Below are 26,030 nucleotides of genomic sequence, written 5' to 3' on the forward strand. Positions count from 1 at the left end.
TTGGACTTGGAACCGTTTTCAGAGATCCCTTTATTAGATTTGGAGCTCTGTGGTGACAGGCCTGGCGGGCTCAGCGCAATCTGTCCTCTCCCCCACCCAGTCGGGGGGGCCCAGCTGTGGGATGGGACTTCCTGCCTGATCAACAGAACCTGCTTCCCACCTGGAACTTGCCCAGAAACACAAGTTCTCAGGTCCCAGAAGCCACGGCGTCCAACACCCAGTTCCAGGTGGGACAGGTACTCCATCCCCAGCACAGGTGCTGTGGGCTGGGTGCTCCTCTCCTGCCAGCGTCCACTGCTGACCAGTGCAGGAGGGCTCCTCACCCTGGGCGAGGAGCTTGACTAGCCTGGCCGACCCTGCTTCAGGGGGGTGACTCCAGACATGGGGAGGGGTCCCAGCTCTGCCTTAAGCTGCTCACAAGACCGGCCCTCACGAGGACACTGCTCATAGACCTGGGCCCACGGGGAGGTTCTGGGACCTTAGGGAACCTCCGGCCTCCCGCCATGGGGAGTCTGGGTGAGTGCAGGCTTGAGGTCACCTTCACTGGCTATGGGTCCGAGTCCTGTTTCTGTGTGGGTTCCAACACATCCCTGCCGTTCGGTGTTTTGGGGGCGATCCCTGGGGTCCCAAGACTGGCTGTGGTAGGCCCAGCAGATCTGTGAGGAGGCCTCCTACCACCTGATGCTGAGGCTGGAGCTGGCCTTCTCCACCGCATGGTAGCTTGTGTGCAGCAGGCGGCCAGCCTGCTCTGAGCCTTCACCTTGCAGCCAGCTCCTATACAGTTCCTGGACGCCAGGCACGTTCTCCGGTACTTCCGTCCTAACCATGCCGTACAGCATCTCAACCTGCTGGAGAAGCTCCTTGCTGGGCATGTCGGGGGCCTTGAGCTGGCCTCCGCCGTTCAAGCAGCCTGGAGGAGACAAGACAGGTGAGAGCAGTTATAGGAGGACACCTGCATTCGGGGGCATGGCACGCCGCTTCCCAACGCCGGCTGTCCTGCGCCCCCCGACCACCCAGGTGGGGGAGAAGACCAGGCTTCCTCCACCCCTCCTGCCCTGGCGGGACGCTGCCCCGGCCCTGGTACTGGTAAGGGCCCCGCGCGGTCTTTGAGGAGCAGGCCACACCACAGCTACCTGCAGGGCAGGCCATGACCTCCACGTAATGGTACGGGCAGCGCCCTCGCTTGAGCTTCTGCACCAGGTTCTGGATGTTGCGGAAGCCGTAGGCTGCGGCAAAGTGCAGCAGGACACGGCCCTCCTTCTCCAGGGTCACCTCCTGGAAGTCCTTGTTCCTGAGGGAAGCACAGCTTGGGCTCCCTCCCATTCCCACCCCTGCAGGCACATTGGTCGAGCTACCCGGCTCTTCGGTGGATAGTGAGGAAGGAGAAGGTGGAAAGCTCACTTCTGCTAAATTTCCTCATCTTTAGGATGGGAGCCCCCTGCCTCCCGAGGATGGCCCCGGGGCGGGGCGTTGTGTCGGGACATCCCCTGTGCCAGGCGCACCACCTTGCCACCACAGCCCATAGACCACTGGGGGGGTGCAAAGGGACACTGACCTCTGTGATGGGGAGGCAGAGCTCTGGAGAGTTCTCGCCAGACAGGAGGGCTCAGCTCCTACCTGGTGCCCTGGGTCTTCATCAAACCCAACCTGCTGTCCTCCAAGCCCAGCTCAGCGAGGGAACCTGATGGGCTGCCCTGTCCCCAAGTGCCAGCCCTTCCCACTGACCTCAGGGGTCTGTAGGTGACCTCATCCACGTGGATTCCAAAGAGCTCCCGGGCTGCATGCTGGAACACGTGCTCCAGGTAACCCCCGGAGCCCCCACCCCGATGGCTGCTGGGTTCTTGGGCAGACATGCTGCTGCACCTGGGGAGCAAGGCACGGCCTCAGGTGGCAGCAGGGCTACTGTCCATGGAGGTTTCGGGTAACCTTTGTCTCTCACATTTGAGGGAAAAGAGTCCAGGACCTGGGGGTTTCTGGGTGTCAGGAGGTAGCTCAGGTGGGAGGATGACTGTCCTGCTGTCAAGTAACCTGTTTGAGGAGCTCAGACCTGTGTCAAGTTGGGGTCAGCTCGATGACCATCAGTTAGGTGGCCACTGGCCATCTCGTGAACTTGACCACCTCTGTGGACAAGTCACAGGGCAGACATGGAATCACCCAGAAGGAAGCCATGGCAGGGGAGAGGAAGGGGACGGGGCCTACCCCATGTTCTCACTTCTGCTGCTTTCCAGGACACCTGCAACCCCCCACCAACGTCACGAGCACCTTGACGCCAGACTACATGCTCCCCTCTGCCGCAGGAGATGCTGACTTACAGGCTGTCCAGGGGGGCTGGCTCCAGTTCTGAGAGTGACACCCCTTCTTCCTCCAGCAACTTGAACACTTCTCCTACAACAAGACCCCAGCACAGACGCTCTTCAGCTGAGATCTCCACCAAAAAAACACTGAGGAAACTCACATCGTCTGCAACCTGTGCTTTGGCTCTGGACACCCAAACGCCCACCTCCTGGCCTAAGGGTGGAGGACGAGCCTGGCCACAGAGGCGAGGAAGGACTCTACTTCTGAAGACTCTCAGAAGAGCCAGCCTGCTCCCCAGACCTGCAGCCCACCCTCACGGTAGCACGGTGGGGGGTGGGCAGGCCCATCCCCGAGGTGTGCCCGTGGCAGTGTGGTCACGGCTCCCCACAGGTGGACAGGGCCACATTCATGCAGGAAACCTTTCCCCACTGCTGTCCGGGCTCCTGAGCGTTTATTTCTCTGTATTTTAAGTACCTGGGAGACTCTCTGAGGCTGCTCAACTCAGAAATGGGGAGACCCACGTGAGTCAGAGCAGTTGACAAGAATCTTGGCACACCTCCCACGCAGACTGTTTTAGGGCAAACACTCAGGTAGTGCGGGGGGTGAGGGGAGCCCATTGATCACAGGTCGCCAAGATCATGGAACAGCTGTAAAGCTGTGAAGCTGTGAAGTAGGACCTGGCTCCGAGGAGAGGGCGGGGGGTGCCTCGTGCACAGGGGATGGCAGCTTCAGCTGGGGCCTGTGGGCAGAACCCAGGCAACGCCATCCATGCCCTGGACTCAGGGCAGCAGGACCCACACCTGTGGTGACGACACAATCCACGTCACGCGTCTGGTGCTCCTGGTTGAAAAAGTCTGGTCTGGAAGCTTCCAGCTTTTTGTCATAGCACGGCATTACCGTCACATGGTAGATCCTGTCGGGGGTCAAATGCTGCCGAGAAATGTGGAAATGTGGAATCGCTGCCTGACCCAGCAGTAAAAGGGGGCCCCCATCAGGTGAGGTGGGGGTGACACAGCCGGCCAGGGGCCAGGACGTGAGTGAGCTGCTTTGTAGGGGCCTGTGGACATTGTAGATCTTGGCTCATCTTTCAGGACAATGGCAGTGAATGGTTCACAGATGGAACATTCCTGTTACCTGCTGCTGGGCAAAGAAGTCCTTGACCAGGGAGCCCATGACCTGCTGTGGGGACCGGGCAGTGCTGAGGTAAGGGATGAGGAAGTTCCCGTGTGTCTTCTCAGCATAGCAGATCCAGCCTGCGGTCGACACAGGGAACAAAAGGGCCGTCTCACCAGCCAGTGAGTGACATGATGCTCTTGGGGTGGAGCTACTCGTACAAGGGGCTACGGTCCCAGACCGCCCCTGCTCTGCTGTCACTCACTGGCCGCTGGCATCTGTGAGATCACGGTCTGGGGAGCTAGGGACTCTCAAGGTGGCTCCCCCTGCCGAGGAGACCAGAAGCCTACGCTGCCGCATCGAGCATTCCTGTTACCCACGGCCTGCAGCGTGGACACACCTGGGCAGGCGGACGTGAGCACAGGCAAGGCCTGCGTGGAGTTGGTCTGTTCTCGGAACCGCTGCACAAACTCGCGCTGGCTCTCCAGGAGACTGAAGTTCCTCGAAAAGGCGGTATCAAACACATAGTGCACCCCTGCAAGGCAAGCACCACCTCACCCCCATGAAGGACGGTGGGATGGCCCCAGCTGCGCCCACGGTGACAGCCCAGGACCAAGCCACACCCTTTGCAGTGCCCAGCCCACGACTGCCCAGCCCATGACCTCCCAGCCCAGCTCCTGACGCACAGAAGTCACCCAAAGTGGATCTGAGCTACAACCTGACGGGGACCTGGGAAACGGGCCTCGATGATGATCATGTAAAACCAATGAGAGGAGTGGGTGAGTTCCAGGTTGGGAGAGCACAGAGAGGACTCAGGGGGCTCCCCGCTAAGGCACAGCTCCCGTTTGTCAAACCGAAACTTCGGGCTGAAGTCAACTCCGAACAGTCTGGAGTGTCTGGATTCAGGGACTCGGAGGCCTGAGGAGCCCCCTCACGGGACCCCCCCACGCTGAGCTACAGCACTCACACGACGTTTGGTGCCTACCGATCTTCTTGAAGAATGCGGTCAGCTTCCTGGCAGTGTCCGTAGGGCTCAGCTGAAATCTTGCAGCCAGCGAAGCTCTGGATTGGGGCGAGACAGAAACCACAACCAGCCTCTGCTGCCCCGGGGCTGCCGTCTGCAAAGCAAGGGGCACGTGCTCACTTGGTGTGTTTCACACGGAGTCCCCATGATCTGGTGCTGGAGACAGCGTGCCCTACCTCCGTCAGGACGTGTCATGTTTAGGCACGTGGAGGGCCCAACACTTTAGTGTAGCACTGAAGTACTGAGATACCGTTGATGACACTTTAAAAATGTGGGAGTCACCTGGAGATTAGCTGCCCTTGAAGGCAACAGCTAAGGATACAGGGGTTGATGTCAAGTTAAAGAAGTCTCCGAGACTGCCCACCACTTACCTTGTTGGCATCTAGGACCTTCCGCAGCTCCTCGTGGCTTTGCTGAGTGATGAGCACGGTCTCCGCCGAGGTGACACAGCCACTGCACGCCAGGCAGTCATCCAGCGAGATCTTTGCCTTCTCCAGCCTCTGGGTCCCTCCATCCTGCAGCCACAAGGACATGAGCTCTCACAATGACAGAACCTACAGGAAACCTTTATTCTCTGGCTCACAACTCCGACAACCAACATGGAAGTTGGCTGGCTTTGAAAGCTACGGGATTTTTATTTTTATTTTTATTTTTTTTTTAAAGATTTTATTTATTTATTCATGATAGTCACAGAGAGAGAGAGAGAGAGAGAGAGAGAGAGAGAGAGAGAGGCAGAGACACAGGCAGAGGGAGAAGCAGGCTCCATGCACCGGGAGCCCGACGTGGGATTCGATCCCGGGTCTCCAGGATCACACCCCGGGCCAAAGGCAGGCGCCAAACTGCTGCGCCACCCAGGGATCCCGCTACGGGATTTTTAAAGATTAAATATCTGTTACAGAAATATGTACGTTCTATACATATTCTAGACTTAATTAGCTCCATCAAATTCTATCTTTGGTACAGGATCAGCTGGCACATCAGAATCGTATTAATGAGGCCTGTAGCCTGTCGGGGTGGAACGTGGGTGTTAAACCTGCAAAGAAGCAGGTGACTTGTCTGCACTCACGCACAGAGGTTCCTAGTCTGCACTCGTGCAGCTGTGAAGACGGGAAAACGTCAAAGGCCGGAGGCCAACAGCAGGATGAGAAAGGCAAGGCTGAGATGAAGGCAGAGAGGGCAGAGAGAGGTGGCGCTCTGCTCAGTGAAGAGCAGTAGCCCCAGAGGGGACAGACACACGGGCGGCAACAGCCAGATGGCAAACAGATGCAGAACCTGGTGTGGGCGTTGGCGTCCTGGCTGACCCCCTGCCACTTCCCCAGGTGCCAGCGACCCAGCTGAGCCCCTGTACTTCCCTATACGCTCAGAAGAGTGTGAGCCAGGGCCAGGCGAGCTGCAGGGGCCCAGAATGGGACCCAGGGGCTGAGGAGACGGGGTCTCCCTTCCAGCCCAGCTCATCAGGGCTACGCTTCACACCAAAACCCCAATTTGAGCTCAGGACTGAAAGTACCCTAACTTTCGAGTTAGATGAGCCTAAAGACTCAGGCTTTGATCTCGTGCCAAGAGAATAAGCTTCCCAACTTCTTTCCAAATCAACCACTGCTGCTTGGGACAGCACGGCCGCACCTCTCCTGGACCCCTTCATAGGTGGACCCCACCCCACACCAAGGTGGCATTCCCCTGGGCTGTGCTGGCTTGGGCAGGAGCTGCGGTGTGCTGCAGGGTCACTCTCCTGGCCTGAGCAGGGGGCCTGCTCACTCCCTGTGAATGCCTGATCTCCGTCCCCCCAGCCCTGCCATGTGCCACTGGAGGCTCCTCCCCTGCCTGGAGGAGTTCCCGTGCCAGGTGCGCCCATGCCTGTGGTCCCCAGGATGGCACGGCCATTCTTGGGAGTCCTCATAGCCGACTAGGCCAGGATCTAGTTACGCTGTAACCACCTAAGGAGCAGCGTCACTACGAGCAACATCCTCCTGGCCTTCAGGGAATCCGACCACTGCGGAAGGCCCCACGATCCTCGTGCTCATCACTGGAAAGAGCAGCAAAATCGCGCTTTTCGTCAGCTGGGCTGGAACTTACCGGACTGACCTGGAAGTAACTCCCGTCGTCCTCGATGTGGATCTTGGCCACCCCGCTTCCGGGCCGCCTGTCCACCTTCACGGGCTTGATGCAGTCCTGCTCCGGGAGGAGACAGCAGTCGGGGCGCTGGGGGCACCGGGGCGCTCACCGCGGCTCAGTCGCACGGGGACGGGGACAGCGAGGACAGCAGCCACCCGCGCGCCCCAGGCTCTGACCTCACCTGGACCTCATCGTTCTCAGGACGCCCAGGGGCTGCGTGCGCATCTCTGGCTGGAGGTCGGCGCCTGCCCGCGCCGGGACCTGAGCCCCCCTTGCCTCCCCCCTCCTCCCGACCCCCCTCCCCTTGTCCCCACCCCCCTCCCCTCCCGCCTCCCCCCTCCTCGACCCCTCCGCCCTCCCCCCGCCCTCACAGCCCCCCCACGTCCCCCGCGCGGGCAGCGTCACGAGCCCGACCCCCCGGCGGCCTCGGCCCCCCTCTCCCCCAGGAGCGCCGGGTACGCGGCGGGGCTCTCTGGGTCCCCCTCCCGGCGCACCTGAGACGGCCCGATGAAGTCATCCAGGTCCGTCAGCTGCAGCGCCCCGCTGAAGGGCGACGCCATGGCGCCAAGCCTGCCGCCGGGCGCGGGGCGCGGAGGTCGTCAAAGGCCGCGAAACGGCCGGCTTGTTCCGCCACGCTGCCGGAAAGCGCCCCGCGCAGCGCATGCGCGTCTGGCCCCTCGGCCGGGCTCCTGGAGCAGGGCGCGCGCCCCCTGCCGGCGGGTGCAGCCCCGCGGACGAGCCGGCCGCCTTCCCCGCGCCGCGCGGACCCGTGACGCGTCCTGCCCCGGGGCTCACCTGCCGGCCAGGTGTGCGGCCCCGCAGGCCTTGCCTGATCAGCAGCGGCCCTGGGGTGGGGGCTTCCCGGCCCCAGCCATCCCAGTCCTCACAATGCTTGACCGAGGTCTCAGACAGGATGCCCGAGGTCTGAACGAGCACAAGCGGTTCTTAGAAGTAGGCGAGCACGAAACAACCCGCTTCACTGAAATGCCCCCAGCAGTTTACAAAATAAAAGTGAGAAGAGTAGCAGGTGCCATGGAGATGGGGGCAGGATGAGGACCGTTCGGATGGGAATGACAGCGATGATTTCCCCGGGAGGGGCTTTGGCGGAGGCTGGCAGGGCCGTGCGGGGCCGCGTCCCTGCAGGGCGGGCTTCACTCTCCTTCCCCTGGAACCCAAGTCTGTAGAAGCAAACCAGGTGGATGACAGGTGGGAACAGCCCAAGTGTCGTCAGCAGCTGGGTGGGTAGGCCAGTTGTGGTCCAGGCATACAACGATCATCGCGCAGCTGCAGAGCAGGCCGAGGCACTGACACCTGCTGCCATGGGGCTGACCCCTGAGGACCTGATGCTCAGTGAGAGAAGCCACATGTTGTAGGGTTCCGTTCCTAGGTCGTGCGCAGAACCTGGAACTCCACGGAGATGCTAAGTAGCTTCAAGGTTGCCAGGGGCCGTGCAGGAAGCTTCACTGTGCCACGATGGAAAGTGTTGGAAATAGCAGGAGTGGTTGCGCCACACTGAAGGCAACGAATGCCTGCGAGTCGTGCGCTTACACAGGTCCTATGGCGCATTCTTTTGTGTATATAATAATGTAACGTATAAATTGTGTATCAAAAACTACTGAATTGCACCTTTTAGTGGGTGGATGGTATGGTACATGAGTCTGAATCTCCATAAATCCGCTGCCCCAAGGTGACCCCAAGAGTGGGGACAGTGCGTGCGCCCAGGTCCACCCAGTTTCGAAGCCTCAGGGCCTCCGTCCCCGGAGACAGTGTCTGGGTCAGGAACTCTGACTGGAGGTCCTGGCATCACACACGCACACACGAGGGCCCTGGAGACAACCCCGTACCTGCCTCCTCTACGCACCTGCTCTCACACCTGCAGGTTGTTTCATCATCATCATTAGTGAGTATTTACCGTACGTTTCCCGTGTGCAATGCCAGGGTTTACACGCGGGGGGAAACGGGGCCCGTGGCCAGCCTGGGCCACCGCCAGGATGCCGCGATGGGGCGTGGGCGCCCTGCTCCTTGCACTGGGACAGACGTGGACCTGGGTGTCCGCTCCGGGTGTGCCCACAGGACCCCCTTTGCCCAAGGCTGGCCACCGGAGCTCCGGGTGGGCGCGGGCACGGTTCCACCGAGGTGCACGCAGCTGCCCCCGCATGCAGGCGGCCGTCAGTGTTGCCGTGGGAGGGGCCGGCCCTGTGTCAGTGTCCAGTGCTGCTACAACGGGGGACAGCAGCTGGGGTTTACGACCATAGAGGTTTATCCTCTCAGAGCTGCTGAGGCCACAAGGCCGAGGCCACGGTGTCGGCAGGCCCTTCCGGGGCCCCTTCCTGCCTGGTGCGGCTGCTGGTGGTCCCGGGCAGCCCTCTGCTGCTCCGTCGCAGGGCTCCCGCGTGTCTCCTCCTCTTTCCTGTCACTGGATTCAGGGCCCAGACTCCTACCAGCATGATCTCGTCCTGACGTCCTTGATGACATCTGCAAGGACCCTATTTCCACATGAGGTTTCATTTACAGGGTTGGGGGACACATTATTTGGAGGGCACCATTCAACCCACCACAGCCCTCATGTCCAAGATGTTTTTTTTAAGATTTTTTTATTCATGGGAGACACAGAGGGGGAGGCAGGCTCCCTGCAGGGAGCCTGCTGGGGGACTCGATCGCAGGACCCCGGGATCACGCCATGAGCCGAAGGCAGACGCTCAGCTGCTGAGCCATCCCGGCGTCCCCCTCATGTCCAAGTTTTTGTGGGACCCTCAGGGTCAGCTGCGTATGGGATACGTCTCCCCAGGTCTGTGGACTGTGTGGACTGCGCTGGCCCAGGTGCGGGGCTGGGAAGGACCACACGGGCTAGCCTGTCTGACAGCCAGGCTTGGGCCAGCAGGTGTCTTGCAGGCAGGCAGCAAGGATCCAGGGTCGGGAAAAGTAAAAGGCGTTTTGTCCTTCCAAAAAAATGCTCAGGGGCTCGTGTTCTGGTTCCGGTGGAAGAGCCTGCAATTCTTGATCTTGGAGTCATGAGTTCGAGCCCGTGCTGGGTGTGGAAATTGCTTAAATCAATAAAAAATTAAAAAAAAAATCTTAAACATGTGATTTCAAAACATTTACTACATCGTCCAGTGTTGCTGTGTTGTATATCAAGGCATCTGCAAAACGTTGGGAAGTAGAAGTGGGGCTTGCTCCCCCTGCCCCGCCGGGTGTAGGAGGAAGGATGTGTGCAGGAGCAGCCCGGGGGCCCACTATCAGACCAGGGATGGGCACGGGAGGGGCTTCCGGCTGCAGCAGGACCCCTGCCTGGGAGGAAGGTCACTAGTTGGCCGTTCAGGGTGAGTTGTGAAGGGCAAGGCCGGCCTCACGCCCCAACAAGAATGTCCAGCCTCCTGAATGTGCTCCCGTGCTTTTCGTAAAGTGTGGGTGGCCAGCTGGGGGTGTCCCTGCCAGGTGAGGGTCTGCACGCTCGGGAGTTTCTGGGTAAATCAGCCTAGGTCCCTGTGGGTCATGGGGGTCCTCCCCTGTCTGGGGGAGTGTGGGCACAGCCGCTCACCCCTTCCACCCTGTGAGGCTGCGGCTCTGGAGGGACGGTGGGGAGGGGCCCACGCGCGGTGCCCCCCGTGCCCCTTGTTCTCAGCATCCAGGGAGAACAAGCAGGTTCTGGTGTGGGATCCGGGTGCCCCGTCTGAGCCCCCCGGCCAGTGCAGGTGCAGCCTGACTCCCCGGAAAGCCGAGCGCTCCCTGGGCTGAGCCGGGCCACCCTGTATTTGCTGCAGGAAACCACCAAGGGCAATGAGCGCATCATTAGCGCCTCCCGCCGCGGCCCCACGGCTTGTCAACAGGTGTGAGCCGGTGGCAGCCTCGGGAGGCTACGGGCAGCAATTAGCCGCTAATGAGAGGCCTGCAACCTGCTCCTGGGGGACCGGGGCGGGGGGGGAGTTCCGGGGAGGGCGCGCAGCAGGCAGGGCAGGCCAGGATCCCCTGGGGGCTCGCGGGGCCCTGATGCTGCCCCCCACCCCTGCCCTGCGAGGACGCCGAAAGGGCCGCTCCCCCAGACCTCCCTGGGGTTGAGGGTTACCACGTGTCCACGTGCGTGTCTGGCCCACTGACGCCCAGCAGCATGTGATCCTCTGCCCATGTCCCAAATCCTTTCTGGGGACACGGTGTCATCCCTGCCCTGCTGCCATGTCTGAGCTGCCTCCTGCCTCCCGGGCTCCGTGGACCCCCGAGGCCCTGGGTGTGGCCCCTCTGATGCTGCCACCTGTCAGCCAGCGCCCGCAGCCCTGGAAGGACCCTGCAAGGTGCTCCACGGAGCTGGGGCGGGGATCGCCCAGGGCAGCACCCAAGACAAGACCCGGAACCCAGCCTGGCCTGCTGCCTGTGGGAGGGTCACCCTGAGCACTGGGCCCCAGAGCTGAGCCTGGAGAGGTTCCAGCTGGTGAGGTCATGGGCCCTCTTCAGAAGACACCTCCCACCGGGCCCCCTTCCCTCCTGCCCCCACAGTCTCCTTGGAGGACAGCCTCCAATTCCTCTCCCTTGGGCTGTAGAGTCAGGAGTAGGTGAGGGGACAGGGTGCCCCACGCTCTGTAGGACATGAGGTCTTCCTCATGCTGGGGGCCTGGGAGGAAGGAGCCAGCTGCCTTGGTAGAGACGTGGGGCAGGGAGCCACTCTGCAAAACAGAAGACCCCACGGGGGTTCACTCCACCCGCGTCTGGGATGACATGCCTCCCTGGCTCTGACCCGGGAGAGCTGCAGTCCGCAATTCCCGGAGGTCCAGGCTGGTCTCTCCATCTCTGCGTCGGTTCCCCTTCTGACCTGGGGCCACCTCCACCCTGGGCAGCCCTGACTGCCCACGCGCCCTGGGACCTTTGGGACCCCAATCTGGGCCACTGCTCCCAGAGGCCATCCTGACTGCAGGGGTGCTGGGAGGCGGGCGTGTGCTAAGAGCCAGGGAACAGTGAGGAAGCAGTGTCACCCTCTGATGGCCACGTGGGCCAGCCCTACCAAAGGTTTGTCACCCAGCCCTGGAAGCTATCCTGAAGTGCAGTGAGATCCTTGTAGGTATGGCAGGTTCTTGAGAAGTGACCAGCCATGAAGGGTTGTGGTGCCAAGCAGGGCACAGGTCAAGTCTGAGGGTGGGAGGGAGGGGCAAGTCACCCCAGGGGCCCTGGCTGCGCAGGCTTCAGACCATGCGCAGAACACCTGCCACATGGGGGCCACCGGCCAGTCCTGAGCTCACCAAGGGGGCTCCACGGGAGAGCTGGTCCAGGATCCAGTCCACGTCCTACTCCTGGGTGGTGGTGCCTGAGGCCATGAAGAAGGCGGCTAGCTGGGCGCTCTAACCAGAGCCTATCTAGGACCCGGACCCGGGCCTGGGCACTGCCCGTCAGCCTGGCCCTCAGTGAGCCACCTGTCCCACCCCAAAGCACCCTGCCTGGCTGTGCTGCACTGTCCTCGAGCTCATGCCACTGTCTCAAGCCCCCACACAGCAGGTGCGGAGTTGGAATGACATTTCCCAGGTGCGCATCCAGCCACAGCTGGAGTTTGTCCTGGGGCACGTGGGACATGTAGGAGCAGAGGGTGCCTGGGGTGATTCAGATCCGTGTGGAGGAGGCCAGCAGGCCCAGCCACGGCTCTTGGCTGCTGCCCCAGGACCCCAACCTATGCTGGGGGGGGGAGTCAGTGAGGGCGGCCCCACATGTTCGATCTCCCTCCTGCATGCCTTGCACATCGTGTGGGGTCTGCAGATGCTGCGGTGGCTGTAGGGTGCTGCCTCCAGGAGCAGCTGGGAGGCACTGCTGCAGCCCTTCGCTCCGGGTCGGCCACGCGGGTGGGGTCACCGGCCAGGCTCCCCTCCCCAGTCCAGCCATAGGGCTGCCCACTCCCACCTCTTCCTGTAGTGGCTGGAAGGCGTTGCAGGAGACACCCGCTGGGATCTGGGCTAGGATGGCACCTGCCACGGCTGGCAGGTGGGCCTGGATGAGAATGTGACGTCCTGGCTGCGCTGTCCCTGGAGGCCAGGTCCCAGGTGGCACAGGAGGTGGCTGGGGCAACACTCGGCAGCCAGGCTTGAGGAGCAGGGGTCACTGATCAGCAGTGCCATCTCCCCTTCAGCCCCCGACTCAGGACAGCAGCTCACAGACACCAAGGCATCTGGGAAACAAGCCAGGGTGCATCTGTGCCGTGTCGGGGGTGTGCTGGGTCCCCCATCTAGCTGTGCATGAGCTGCCTCTGCTCCTCTGAGAGGGCATGAAGGCAGCATCCTGGATAGTCCTGCTGGGGGAGCAATGATGATCAAGGGGAGGGTCTGGTGCCCAGCAGGCCACCCCAGCAGCAGCGGGCTGATGGGGGGACACACAGGCTCCACTGGGTCTCAGAGCCCAGGGCTTGGGGTGGCAGTGGCAGGTGTACACTCAGGTCAAACTTGATCCTGACCCCGGGACCTGACTATCCCCCCACCTTGGGGCTTGACCCACCATGCCCCACCCCCCACCCCCACCCCCACCCCGGCACCTGGTCCACCACACCCCCTGACCTGGCCCACGCCACTGGCCCCCCCAGAACTGGCCTGTGTTTCTCACCCCTGAATGAAGCAGCCCCATCCCTGGCCCTGTTGGGCTGTGTGTTTGGGGGGTGCACTTGGGCTCCAGCTGGGGGCAGTTAGTGAGGTGGGGCCGGAGTCACAGAGGCCAGGAGGGGGGTTAGTGGCCTAGCATTCAGTGATGGCGCGAGGGGGGGGGTGCTGTGGCCAGGCAAGGAAGGCCACCTCCCCAGAGTCTCCAGAAATCAGCCTGGTAAGGCACACGCTTAACTGCCTGAGGCTGAGCCACCCAGGGGCCCCTCCCCCTTTCTTCCTCACGCATGCGCCTCGTTCCCCAGTGCCGTGCACCTGTGAAGTCTGCACCTGCCCCAGTCTTTCTGCCTGACTTAGGCGCTGCGGCTCTTAGTGTCTAGGCGCTTGCCTCCTCTTCTCAGGTCATGGGTTTATTTATTCTCTTTCTTTATTATTTATTTAAGTAATCTCTATGCCCAACACGGGGCTCAGACTCGGGATCCCAAAATCAAGAGTCCCATGTTCTTCTGACTGAGCCAGCCAGACACCCCTTCTCTTTCTCTCTCTCTTTCTTCCTTTCTTGAAATTTTTTTCAAAGATTTTATTTATTCTTGAGACACACAGAGGCAGAGACACAGGCAGAGGGAGAAGCAGGCTCCCTGCAGGGAGCCTGACGTGGGCTTCGATCCCAGGACCCCGGGATCACACCCTGAGCCGAGGGCAGACCTCAGCCCCTGAGCCTCCCTGGGGGCCCCGACTCTGCCCTCTTTAAACAGTAATTCCCCTTTCCACCTGCAGCCCCCGGTAGCTTCCATTATGCTTCCTGCCTGTGGGTTTCCCTAACCTGGACACTGCATGGATATGAATACGTACACAAGCTGGGTGGGGAGACAGAGGAGAGAGACACGCAGACTCCCCACTCAGGGCAGGGCCCGACGTGGGGCTTGATCCCATGACCCACGGATCATGACCTGAGCCCAAATCAGGTGTTAGATGTTGAAGAGACCAAGTCACCCGGTGTCACTGGACGTGGAAAACATGGAAAATGCATCCTCCCACGTCTGGCTGCTTCTGCTGAGCATCATGTTCCCGAGGCTCGCCCACGTCGTGGCCTGTAGCCCCATTCCCTTCATGCCTGACTCCCATTCTGTGGCACGGACACACCCCATTTTTTTGTTGGTCTAGTCCTCTGTCAGCAGGCCCTTGAGTTGTGTCCACTGTTTGGCTCCTGCGGCTAATGTGCTGTGGGGAGCACAAGGATCTGCTCGAGGTCCCATTTTTTTTTAAGATTTTATTTATTTATTCATGAGAGACACACACAGAGAGAGGCAGAGACACAGGCAGAGGGAGAAGCAGGCTCCATGCAGGGAGCCCGATGTGGGACTCGATCCCGGGACTCCAGGATCACGCCTCAAGTCAAAAGGCAGACGCTCAACTGCTGAGCCACCCAGGGATCCCCTTGAGGTCCATTTTTAAATCTTATGGGTGTATCTTAAGTTGCTGGGTCACGTAGTAAAACTGTGTTTAAGTTTTTCAGGAGCTGCCAGGCTGGTTTCCACAGTGGCTGCTCCATTGAATGTTCTCACCGGCGATGCACAGGTAACCATTTCTCCATATCCTTGTCAACAGTGGTTATGCTGTTTATTTTTTTTTTTTTCAAGAGAGAGAGGAGAGAGGGAGGAGGAGGAAGAGGAAAAATGACTAAGTTGCATAGTCAGGTGTATGTTTAAATTCTTAAGAAAATGCCAAACAAGAGTGACCGTATTAACAGGTACCAGTGATGTACGAGAGTTCCAGTTGTCTCTGCCAACACTTGACGTTGTCAGTCCCTTTGTTTTATCTTTCTTTAAAATCTTAAAGGAATTACTTATGGTTTGTTAAATAAATAATTAAATTATTATTTATAATAAAACATATAAAATAAATAATTAAGTTTTTAAAGAATTACTTATTTTTTATTTCAGAGCGAAAGAGAGCATGAGCAGGGGGAGGGGCAGGCTCTGAGCTGAGCAGGGAGCCCAATGTGGGGCTCAATCCCAGGACCCTGGGATCACGCCCTGAGCCAAAGGCAGATGCTTAACTGACAGAGCCACTTGGGGGGGCTCCACAATATAGTGAGTCAGCAATTCTATCCATCACTCTGAGCTCATTACAAGTGCACTCCTTAATCCCCATCACCTACCTAACCCTTCCTCCCACCCTCCTCCCCGCTGGTGACCATCTGCTTCTGCTCAAGAGTCTGTTTCTTGGCTTGTCTCTCTTTTTTCCCTTTGTTCATTTGCTTTGTTTCTTAAATTCTGCGTAGGAGTGAAGTCATATAGTATTTGTCTTTCTCTGACTTATTTCACTTGACATTATACTCTCTAGCTCCACCCGTTTGTAGCAAACAGCAAGATCTCATTCTTTTTTTTTTTTTTTTTTTTTTTTAGGATTTATTTATTGATGATAGAGAGAGAGAGGCAGAGACACAGGAGGAGGGAGAAGCAGGCTCCATGCCAGGAGCCCGACAAGGGACTCGATCCTGGGACTCCAGGATCGCGTCCTGGGCCAAAGGCGGGCACTAAACTGCTGAGCCACCCAGGGATCCCCTGATCTCATTCTTTATTATGGCTCAGTAATATTCCCTTGTATATGGACATAGCCCACCTGTTCCTTACCCATTCATCTGCTGATGGACACTTGGGCTGCTTCTCTAGTTTCACTATTGTAAATAATGCTGCAGTAAACATCGGGGTGCATGTATCCCTTTGAATTAGTGTTCTTGTATTCTTTGGGTGAATACTCAGCAGTGCAATTTGCTGAATCATAAGGCAGTTATTTTTTTTAACTTTTTGAGGAGCCTCCATACTGTCCCCCAGAGTGGCCGCACCAGTTTGCATCCCCACCAACAGTGCACGAGGGTTCCTTTTCCTCCTCCTCCTCGTCAAACCTGTTGTTTCTTGTATTGTTGATTTTAGCCGTTCTGACAGGTGTGAGGTGATATCTCATTGTAGTTTTGATTTGTATTTCCCTGATGATGAGGGATGATGAGCATCTTTTCTGGTGTCTGTTAGCCATTTGTATGTCTTTGGAATATTGTCTGTTGGAGTCTCCATCCCACTTTTTATTTAAACATTTTTTAAAATGGAAATTAGTTTGCTGTTTTGTTTTTTCAAGATTTGTTATTTATTTGACACACACACACAGAGAAAATACAAGCAGAGGGGAGCATAAGGAAAAGGAGAGGGAGAAGCTGGCTCCCCCCTGAGCAGAAATCCCGACATGGGGTTTGATAGTTTGATACCAGGACCCCAGGATCATGACCTGGGCTGAAGGCAGGTGCTTAACCAACTGAGCCGCCTAGGTGCCGCCTGCCTACTTTTTAATTGGATTATTCATTTTGGGGGTACTGAGTTTGGTAAGTTATTTATCTATTTTGGATAGTAACCCTTTATCAAATATGTAATTTGCGAATATCTTCTCTCATCCCCATGGGCTGTATTTTAGTTTTGTTGATTGTTTCCTTCACTGTGCAGAAGCTTTTTATTCTGATGTAGTCCCAATAGTTTAGTTTTGCTTTTGTTTTCTTTCCATTAGGAGACATATCTAGAAACATGCTGCTACAGCTGATGCCAGGTAAGTTGCTGCCTCTAGGATTTTTATGGTTTCAGGTCTCACATTTAGGTCTTTCATCCACTTTGAGTTTATTTTTGCATATGGTGTAAGAAAGTGCTCCAGTTTCATTCTTCTGCATGTGGCTGCCCAGTTTTCCCGACACCATTGGCGGGAGAGCACGTCCTCTTCCCATTGCATATTCTTGCCTTGGGCCTATGTCTTAAACCCAGCTTTCCTGAGCTGTACTGCCCACAGCACACAGCGTACCTGTCTGAGGCGTACGGTTCCGTATCTGCTGGTATACTCACTGTGAAGCTCCTCCTATCACCTTGATGCTCACACACCCAATTGCTCTAGGATTTTACTTTTCCTTCAGACTTGATGTCTCCTAATGATTTCAACCCAAACATTACAAGGGAGAGAAGCACTTATATTTAAGACCTATAAGGTGTCACCATCATTTCAGCAACAATTGTTACGTGACCTGCAAGTGACGTGATTTATACCCTCCTGTGCTGTCAGAGCCGAAGCAAGACGTGGGCTCCCCGTGCACATCTGCAACGGGTGTATGCTTTGAGCTCAGACCACAGCTCCTCAATGCACTCACAAAAGAAATTTCCATACCTCAGAATCCATTGAACTATGAAGTTGAGGAGCTCCCACCTGACTCTCAATTGGAAGTAATGAATCCTGTTATTTTTTTTAAAGATTTTATTTATTTATTCATGAGAGACATACACACACACAGAGAGAGAGAGAGACAGAGGGGCAGAGACACAGGCAGAGGGAAAAGCAGGCTCCATGCAGGGAGCCTGACGTGGGCTTCGATCCTGGGTATCGAGTATCATACCCTGAGCTGCAGGCGGCACTAAACGGCTGCATCACCCGGGCTGCCCATGAATCTTGTTATTAAGCCCATCCTGTGGACTTTAAAATTCCAGAATGTGTGCTTTTCATTTCTAAAACTTCTAATTTGGTCATGTATTTCCTACATCTCCATTCATGAGAGCCTACTTTCCATTACCCAGTTGAGTACAGCTATACTCATCATTTTAAAACCCTTGTCTGGGGGGGATCCCTGGGTGGCTCAGTGGTTTAGCGCCTGCCTTCAGCCCAGGGCATGATCCTGGGGACCCGGGATTGAGTCCCGCGTCATGCTCCCTGCATGGAGCCTGCTTCTCCCTCTGCCTGTATCTCTCTCTCTCTCTCTCTCTGTCTCTCTCTCTCTCTCTCTCTGTGTCTCTCATGAATAAATCTTAAAAAAAAAACCCTTGTGGAGCACCAGGTAGCTTCAGTCGGTGGTGGTAGGCTGTTGTGACTCTTGATCTTGGGTTGTGAGTTCAAGGCCCACACTGGGTGTGGACAGTACTTAAAATCTTAGGAAAAAACCTTGTCTGATAATTCTAATAACTGACTCATCTTGACATTGGCTTCAGGGGATTCTTCTCCTGTGAGGTTGGGTCACCATTTCCTGGCTCTCTCTCTGACAAGTAGTTTGGATTTTTTTCTTAAGTGAAGTATAGATGACACCATCTTGGATTTTATCGTGAACGCATGACCATCAGGTTGTAGGGACTCTACATTCTGTTATATTCCTATGAAGACTGTGAGTGCTTTCATTTTGGTGCCAGTGAACCTGGTCAGGCTGGAGCTGGGGCCCTGCAAAGCCTGAGGTGGGCAGACGCCAGTCTCAGCCCATACTTCCTCTTCAGCCGAGCTGTTTCCAGGATGCCCCACACATGCACGATTCAGGAGTCTGAAGAGCCTTGGGTAGAGTTTAGACAGAATTTGCGGTCCCCTCCTCTGGTCTCTCCCTTCCAGAATTGTCTATTCATTCTCTGGTGTCTGCTTATCCTGGGCTCCTTCGTCCTTCAGCCAGAGAGGAGCTGGGATCTCTGCTGGAGCCTCAGCACACGCACCGCCGCAGCCTCGCCAGCCTCGTGTCTTCAGGGGAAAGCTGCACCACACACACAGGGAAATCTCCCTGCTGCCCTCCTCCCTGAGGGTCAATTCCCCATGAAAATCTGCCCATTTTCGTTCGTTCTTCAGAACCTGCAGGGGATTTTTTCATTTTGTTTTGGTTGCTATCTGTAGGTTGGCTTTTCTTTTCTTTTCTTTTCTTTTCTTTTCTTGTCTTTTCTTTTCTTTTCTTTTCTTTTCTTTTCTTTCTCTTCTTTTCTTTTTTTTAAAGCACTTACTCCTCTACTGACTTCTGGAAGTTGATTTCTTGTACTGGGGAGCCTTGCTGAATTGTTTTATTTTTTAAATATTATTTATTTGTTTGACAGAGAGAGAGAGAGAGCACAAGTAGAGGGATCAGCAGAGGGAGAGGGAGAAGCAGACGCCCTGCGGAACAGGGAGCCCGACGTGAGGCTCAATCCTAGGACCTCAGGATCATGACCTGAGCCAAAGGTAGGTGCTTAACCGATTGAGCCCCCGGGGGTCTCCTGAGTTCTGTTTTAATCGGCATTGGGTTTGGCTGCATATACTGGAAAGCCCAGCTCGTAGAAGAGGATTGGACACAGGCAGCCGTGTACCCACAAATCAGCAAATGGGCCTTGGCAGGGATGTGACGACAACACAGACTCTCCACAGGGAATTCGGGTTCACGAAATTATTGGAGGGGCTGGTTGGTGGGAACGCGGGGGCCACCGGGGATGCTGGCTTCTGGCTGGACCATGAGTGCTGCGGGCCGAGGCCGGTGTTGGTGTGCGGGCGCTGGTAGCCGGCCAGGCCAGAGGCGCGCGTCGTCTGACCTCCGGGCCCCTGGCCACAGCCCAGGCAGAGTGGCCTCCGCCTCCTGTCAGTGGCCGGCCAGGTCCCCGCGGGCCCCACATCGGCAGGCAGTGCCCGAGCTCGCGGAGCTGGCTCTCGCCTGCATTTGCCTCCTGCCAAGCGCGGGCTTGCGGCAAACCCTGCCCTGGGCTGCGAGGCTGGGACCGCGGTGCCCTGAGCCTGGCCCACGCTCCAGGAGCCCCGGCTGAGCGCCCCCCGCCCGCTGACCCCTGACCCCAGGCTGCTGGGCGGCCTGCAGAGAGAGTGCCCCGCCTCGCTGGGACACTTCACCCCACTCTGCGGGACTGGCTGCGCCCCCCACCGAGCCATGGCCTGGGAAACGGGGAGGGAGACCCTGTGGAGCCAGGCCCCAGCTCGGATGCACCTGCTCCTGTGCCCCGGGGAAGGCCAGGCTGCAGCAGCCCTCCGCCAGGGCCCTCCTCCTGGTGGCTCCGAGCACAGCCGCCGCCCGCACATTCTTGCAGCCTGCCGAGGCCCGTATGTGTCCCTTGGCCCACCTGAGGGCTGCTGGCCTCGGGGCCACCTCCCCACTAAGCTGAGGAAACCAAGCACATGGGCTCAGGTTTGGTGGATCAACAGGCACCAGGCCAGGGCCACCAGGGGAGATTCCCAGGCATCTCCTGGGACCCAGTCCAGTGTCCAGGTCACAAGGGACTGACCACGGTCTCCTCTGCATGGGGTTTTTTTTTTTAAGAATTTTATTTGTTGGGATCCCTGGGTGGCGCAGCGGTTTGGCACCTGCCTTTGGCCCAGGGCACGATCCTGGAGACCCGGGGTCGAATCCCACGTCAGGCTCGCTGCATGGAGCCTGCTTCTCCCTCTGCCTGTGTCTCTGCCTCTCTCTCTCTCTCTCTCTGGGTGACTTAAATAAATAAATAAATAAATAAATAAATAAAGAATTTTGTTTATTCATGAGAGACACAGAGAGAGAGAGGCAGAGACACAGGCAGAGGGAGAAGCAGACTCCATGCAGGGAGCCCGATGCGGGACTTGATCGCGGTCTCCAGGATCACACCCTGGGTTGAAGGCAGCGCCAAACTGCTGAGCCACCTGGGTTGCCACCTCTGCGTGGGTTGGGGACAAGGGCCCGGCTGGAGTCTGCATCACCTGTGTGGGCATGCCTGGGGGGGTGAGGGTGGGGTCACGTCCATCTTCACTCCTAGCACTCCTAGCCAGGGTCTCAGTGGGAGCAGGGATTAGCCAAGGCTGGTAGTGGGAGCCACCTGGGAGGGACCCTGGCCACCCCAGAAACCCCCACCCCTACCCCCTGAGATTCCCCCTACCCAGGTCCTCACTGCACCTGGGGAGTGTGGAGACAGCCCCGCACTGTCACCCCGGCTCTGCTCAGACAGCAGTGCACTCGAGGTCAGCTCTGGGCCGGCTGCAGAGCACGTCTGTGCTTGAGGCTAAGTGACCGTGTAGCCAAGACCCCAAGCCTGGAATCGGCTCCCCTGCCCACTCTCTCGGAGAGGCCTGAGCTTGTGAATGTGGTCTGACTTCATTTTCCATCACTTGAGGACCAGACCTTGGGAGGTTGGGCTGGGGTGGGAGAATTGCAGGGGGGAGGGACGGATGGGGCAGCACGTGGTCACCGCTGGCCAGATGTGATGAGCTCAGGACCCTCAGGCTGTGGAAAGGACCTGCCATTGCTTTGTTGTAGACGCAGCCACCTCTGCCTCCTACTGCATGCCGAGACCCCAGGTGGTAGCAGGACAGGGACCGAAGGGCAGGGCAAGGCCGGCGTCTCTGTGGCCAGGCCGCACCCCCAGGGCCCTGGACAGGGCCTGAATCTTCCCTGCCCAGCGTGTGCCGGTATCTGAGCAGTGACCAGCACGCAGCAGGAGCTCAGCCCGTGTGCAGGCGGTCCCTGAATAGCAGGTGACCAGGAGGATGCCGGTCGGTCGTGGACGACTTGGGGAGCGGGTGGGGTCCCGGACACCGCCCCTACTCTGCCCCTGCTGGGACCCACTAAACCGGCACTTAAGAAACGAAGCCGAAAAGGAAGTATGACCGCAGCTTGACCCAGGAGACAGCGCGGGTTTGGACTGTTTGCATTTCCTTTTTTTTTTTTTTTTTTTTTTTTTTTTGACTGTTTGCATTTCATACGCAAACATGCGCGCTCCAGGCTGGCGGGAACGGGCTTGAAAGTGCAGGGCAAGTGCAGGTCACTGTGGGGGCTGTGCCCTGATGGCTGACCTGCCTCTGTGGCCCCAACCCGGCCTTCCTGGGGGGTGGGGGTGCGAAGGGTGCAGATCCCGGGGCCGTGGTGGCCTGCAGAGGCTCCCAGGACGCCCCCACCTGAGGTGAACGGTGGTGGGGGCACCACCCTCATCCATCCAAGGGCTGGGGGCCTTGCTCCGCTGCCCATTTCCTGATCTGGGGGTCGGGTTTTCTCCCACCTGTTCTGGAGCCTGCAGGGGGAGGGCCGCTCCCTGGGCACTCCCTGGGGCTAGGCTCTTGGCCAGGCTGAAAAGGGCTGTTGAAGCATGAACGCGCCCCCCCTCCATTTCTGAGCCTGGGTGAGGCTGACGCAGCCTTGGGCGGAGGCTTAGGGGGTGCGTGGGCTCTGCCCAGCCCAGGGCAGCCTCCCTTTTTGGGCCTCCCTGGGAGGGGTGAGTGGAGAGGTGGCTTGGTCTCCCGCAGGCCCCGATCAGTGTTCCCCGCGAGCGGCTCCCCACCCACTTCTTCACCCGACAGGGGCCGCAAGGCCTCCCCAGCTCCACTCCAGAAAGGCACGGTGGGAGGGTCTTCCCGGAACCCTGCCCACCCGCTGCCGCACTCAAGGGCCTGGCAGGTAGGAAAGGGTGTTGCACCTGCTGAGGCCTCTGTTCCGGGAGGCCGGGAGCCAGGTGGGTCCCGCCGGCCTAGTCCACCTGGGCCATGGGTGGGGCAGGACGGGAAGGAGAGATCGGCCACACCCTAGGCAGTGGAGCAGGCGGGTCACCCGGCCCTGTCCCCAGCCCTGGTGTAAATGGGGGAACTGAGGTCAGCGTGAGCCAGAGGTGGCCCTGCCTTCTCGGCCTAAATTCTCTCACCTCACCCTGCCCTGCCCTGCCCTGCGGCCAGAGGGGAGGGATACGAGCCACCAGTTGGCCTCTCACAGCTGGGGGCCCGGCTGACTCAGACCTGGAGGGGGAAGGCCGGCCAGGCAGACTTGTTGGCCCTGGCCCTGGGAGCAGGGCTGGAGGCCGCACAGACGCCACCCGCAGGGGCCTGAGGAGGTTTGATCTGGGGCTCTGACACCCCTCCAGACCCATAAGGCCCTGCACTGGCCCAGGGCAAGGGGGGTGGGGGGCCAGGGTGGGGGTCCTGCCCCAGTGGTGGCAGTATCAGAGTGGCTCTTTCCCGCAGACAATGGCCCTGCAGACTGCTCAGCCTCCCCTGGGGTCCCGTTGGACCTCCACACGTGGCAGCCTCCTGCTCCTGCTCCTCAGCCTTGGTGAGTGACGGGGTGGGCTGTCGCAAAGTGCTGGGGTTCAGAGAGCATCAGAGGGCAGCTGAGGTTCTTCAGAAAGACTGCCTGCCTCATACCCCCGCCCCTGGCAGGTGCCCTGAGTCCCGGTAGGCTGTCAGCCGTGTCTCTGCCCCCAGAGCTGCCTGTGTCCTGTGCCCCTGCTGGGCCGCCATACCCTGTGGTACTGGAAGCTGAGCCAGGGCAGTGACGGGGGCTCAGGCCCAAGGGACAGTGTCCATGGAATGAGCTTCCATTGCCCTGAGCAGCGAGGTCTTAGGAGGCGGCTTGGGCTCCCTGGGGTAGGTTGTAAGGTGTTGAGGTGGGGTGGGGGGGCAGCTTTGCCTCCTTCCTACCCAGAGTGGAGGCCTGTGGCAGGTACACCCAGGAGTCCTTGGCCATCCCCTCAAGCCTGTGCACCTTCCCCTGCAGGGTGGGTGTTACCTTCCAGGGCCCAGGCTGCAGACTCAAGACTGGTAAGGTCCCTCTGGGGACAGAGGAAGGTGTCTGACCCTGGGTGAGGGGTCATGCATGCATGGCTCATGCATGCATGGCTCAGCCACAGCGCCACTCTGCCCTCAGGGTGTCATGACCCCATGGCTGCAAGGCACCTCCCGGGACCTGACCTGGCAGTGGCCTGAGCTCACTGTCATCCTCTCGAGGGACCGGCGGGACACACAGAGTAAGCAGGACACCCTGCCCCCTGGGCTGTCAGGACACCTGGGCGTGGGGATTGTGGCATGGGGTCCCACCTGCTCGTACATCTCTGGCCCTTCCTGGCTGCATGACAACCTCGGAGAGTACACAGAATCACCCCGTTTTGCTGATGTGTGAACTGAGGGCTGGAGGGAGTCATGCATTATCCAGGGTCTCGGCAAGGTTTGGGAGGAGGAGACAAGAGAAGGCCAGTCCACAACCCCCCGCCTGCTCCTGCAGAGAAGGTCTGCCCCCCAGGGCAGAAGGCCCACGTGGTGGATGAAAACCTTGTCTTCTATGAGGAGTGGGAGCTGGAGGCTTGTGTGGACGGGGCCCTGCTGGAGGCTCAGATGGACCGGGTGAACATGGTGCCCTTCACCTACCAGCAGCTTGATGTTTTTAAGCGAAAACTGGACCAGGTAGTTGGTGATGGGCTCATGTCTTCCCGCTGGGCCACAGTTTCGCCAGGTGCCCAAGGAGTGGCTGCGGCCCTCACAGTCACCTCCCGGGGCAGCTCTACCCACAGGGGTACCCTGAGTCCCTGATCCAGCACCTGGGGTACTTTTTCTTCGAGATCACCCCTGAGGACATCCACAAGTGGAACGTGACATCCCTGGAAACAGTGAAATCTCTTCTTAAAGTCAGCAAAGGGCACAAAGTGGATGCTCAGGTGACAACCTACCTGGAGGGAGCAGGTGGTGTGGGGTTGTGCAGACCCCAGGGGATGCATTTCTCCCTGACCCAGGACGCCTCCGTGGCCTCCTTCCACAGGTGGCTGCCCTGATTGCCTGCTACGTGGCAGGAGGGGGCCAACTGGACAAGGCCACCCTGGACGTACTGGCCACCTTCAGTCCCACGTACCTGTGTGTCCTCAGTCCTGAGCAGCTGGGCTCTGTGCAGCACAGTGTTATTTGGTGAGTCCCAGGGGCCTGCCGGGCATGGTGGGTGTGCTGTGGCCCACCCAAGCTCACTGCCCGGCCCCATGCTGGCCCTCCAGGGTGGCCAGGGCCCAGGACCTGGATGCATGCCGCCCACCACAGATGGATGTCCTCTACCCCAAGGCCCGCACTGCCTTCCAGAACCTGAGCGGGTCTGAATACTTTGAGAGGATCAAGCCCTACCTGGGTGAGCCAGGGAGAACACCTGGGGGCAGGATGGCCGGGCCTGGCTCTTACCCCACCCGGCAGCTGCTGTCGCCATGACAGGGGCTCCACACGGCCTCTGCCCTTACAAGTGTGTGTAGGTTGACACCCGATGAGTTCTGAGTCCCACTCAGGTGCTTCCTCGGCCACCCACACCTCTCCACCCACCCAGAGGGTCAGGCGGTCACCCGGGTTCCCGGGCCCAGGAATTCCGAAGAAGTGGGCTTCTTGCAGCAGCCTGTGCTCAGAGGGTTAGACTGGGGCCTGTTGTGAGGTGTCACGCTTGGTGCCCCTCTCCCCGCGGGCAGGTGGGGCCCGCACCGAGGACCTGCGGGCTCTCAGTCAGCAGAACGTAAGCATGGACACAGCCACGTTCAAGACCCTGCAGAGGGAGGCGGTGCTGGTACGGCTGCGGGGCGGGGCCACACGGAGAGGGGCGGGGCCACAGAGAACAGGACGGGACCACACCGAGAGGGGCGGGGCCACACAGAGGGGGGCGGGGCCAGAGGCGGGGGCCGCAGGACAGCCCAACCGTAAGGGGCGGGGCCGCAAGACAGTGCGGCCGTAAGGGGCGGGGCCACATGTAATGGGGCGGGGCCATAGGGGTGGGGCCACGCAGAGGGGCGGGGCCGCAGGACGGTGGGGTCGTAAAGGGGCGGGGCCACACGGGGCTGCCCCGGCCAGGGTCTGCTACAAAGTCTGGGGGGCTCAGGCAGGGTGCTTGGGCCCGGGAAGCCCCGGGAGGTGTGGACACGGCAGACCTTCTGGGGGAGGATGGGCGGCCCTGACGGCCACGTGGGGACTCCGGCAGCCGCTGACTGTTGCCGAGGTGCAAAACCTTTTGGGTGCAAACCTGGCGGGCCTGAAGGCGGAGCAGGGGAACAGCCCCGTGCGGGACTGGATCTTACGGCAGCGGCAGGATGACCTGGACCGTCTGGGCCTGGGGCTCCGCGGTGGCATCCCCAACGGCTATCTGGTCATGGACCTCAGCTTCCGAGGTGGGCTGGGTGGCTGGCTGGGTGGAGCTGGGGCAGAGCCAGGCATGGCGCCTGAGTCACTGTCTCTGCACAGAGGCCCTCTCAGGGGGCGCCCGCCTCCTCCGACCGGGACCAGTGTTCACCGCCATCCTGGCTCTGCTCCTGGGTTTGATCCCGAAGTGAGCCCACTGCTCTGGACGCTGGACCTCTCCTGCTGCGAGGCTCCCTGGCCACCCCAAGGGGACTGGAGTTCAATAAAAGGCCACCATCCTTCCCCGCAGAGATGCCCTG

General features: G+C 59.1%; 2 protein-coding genes and 1 long non-coding RNA gene across 13 annotated transcripts; 2 read left to right on the forward strand and 1 right to left on the reverse strand.

Annotated features, from left to right (window-relative positions):
- Nucleotides 1-11: 11 nt before the first annotated feature.
- CIAO3 (cytosolic iron-sulfur assembly component 3) lies at nt 12-7,196 on the reverse strand. Of its 2 annotated transcripts, none has more exons than XM_072835126.1 (11): nt 7,039-7,196; nt 6,515-6,601; nt 4,804-4,947; nt 4,394-4,526; nt 3,809-3,943; nt 3,430-3,548; nt 3,096-3,225; nt 2,313-2,385; nt 1,726-1,863; nt 1,134-1,291; nt 12-910 (listed from the first exon to the last, which is right to left on the reverse strand). In XM_072835126.1, exons 1-11 carry the CDS (start codon nt 7,102-7,104, stop codon nt 672-674), a joined length of 1,422 nt encoding a protein of 473 aa, XP_072691227.1. In that variant the 5' UTR covers nt 7,105-7,196; the 3' UTR covers nt 12-671. The 2 variants fall into 2 exon arrangements, with proteins under 2 accessions (XP_072691227.1, XP_072691226.1); XM_072835125.1 differs by having other exon boundaries at nt 6,506-6,601.
- LOC140638217 (uncharacterized) lies at nt 936-5,333 on the forward strand. The gene is made up of 2 exons (XR_012035363.1): nt 936-1,802; nt 2,229-5,333. It is a non-coding gene; the product is annotated as an uncharacterized lncRNA (long non-coding RNA).
- Nucleotides 7,197-14,434: 7,238 nt separating the features above from the next.
- On the forward strand, nt 14,435-26,019 carry MSLN (mesothelin). 10 transcript variants are annotated; one of them, XM_072835145.1, is made up of 13 exons: nt 14,435-14,682; nt 16,660-16,698; nt 18,966-19,089; nt 22,825-22,912; nt 23,357-23,400; nt 23,507-23,606; nt 23,792-24,042; nt 24,135-24,290; nt 24,392-24,534; nt 24,618-24,745; nt 25,071-25,165; nt 25,574-25,760; nt 25,834-26,019. In XM_072835145.1, exons 4-13 carry the CDS (start codon nt 22,828-22,830, stop codon nt 25,920-25,922), a joined length of 1,278 nt encoding a protein of 425 aa, XP_072691246.1. In that variant the 5' UTR covers nt 14,435-14,682; nt 16,660-16,698; nt 18,966-19,089; nt 22,825-22,827; the 3' UTR covers nt 25,923-26,019. The 10 variants fall into 10 exon arrangements, with proteins under 10 accessions (XP_072691246.1, XP_072691247.1, XP_072691238.1 ...); XM_072835146.1 differs by lacking the exons at nt 14,435-14,682; nt 16,660-16,698; nt 18,966-19,089 and adding an exon at nt 22,055-22,322; XM_072835137.1 differs by lacking the exons at nt 14,435-14,682; nt 16,660-16,698; nt 18,966-19,089 and adding an exon at nt 22,327-22,458.
- The last annotated feature ends 11 nt before the right edge of the window (nt 26,020-26,030 follow it).

This window comes from Canis lupus, chromosome 8 (assembly GCF_048164855.1).
Source record: "Canis lupus baileyi chromosome 8, mCanLup2.hap1, whole genome shotgun sequence".
Taxonomy (NCBI): domain Eukaryota; kingdom Metazoa; phylum Chordata; class Mammalia; order Carnivora; family Canidae; genus Canis; species Canis lupus.

Bases quoted from the DNA above. Each gene is read 5' to 3' on its own strand.
- CIAO3 (XM_072835125.1), bottom strand. From the start codon at position 7,104: ATGGCGTCGCCCTTCAGCGGGGCGCTGCAGCTGACGGACCTGGATGAC. The intron at 2,386-3,095 runs GTGTGGGTCCTG...GTCTTGTTGTAG, and splicing joins GGATTGTGTCGTCACCACAG to GAGAAGTGTTCAAGTTGCTG. The intron at 1,864-2,312 runs GTAAGTCAGCAT...CTTGCTCCCCAG, and splicing joins CCAGCCCCCCTGGACAGCCT to GTGCAGCAGCATGTCTGCCC.
- MSLN (XM_072835137.1), top strand. From the start codon at position 22,354: ATGGGTGGGGCAGGACGGGAAGGAGAGATCGGCCACACCCTAGGCAGT. The intron at 23,401-23,506 runs GTAAGGTCCCTC...CTCTGCCCTCAG, and splicing joins AGGCTGCAGACTCAAGACTG to GGTGTCATGACCCCATGGCT. The intron at 25,761-25,833 runs GTGGGCTGGGTG...GTCTCTGCACAG, and splicing joins CATGGACCTCAGCTTCCGAG to AGGCCCTCTCAGGGGGCGCC.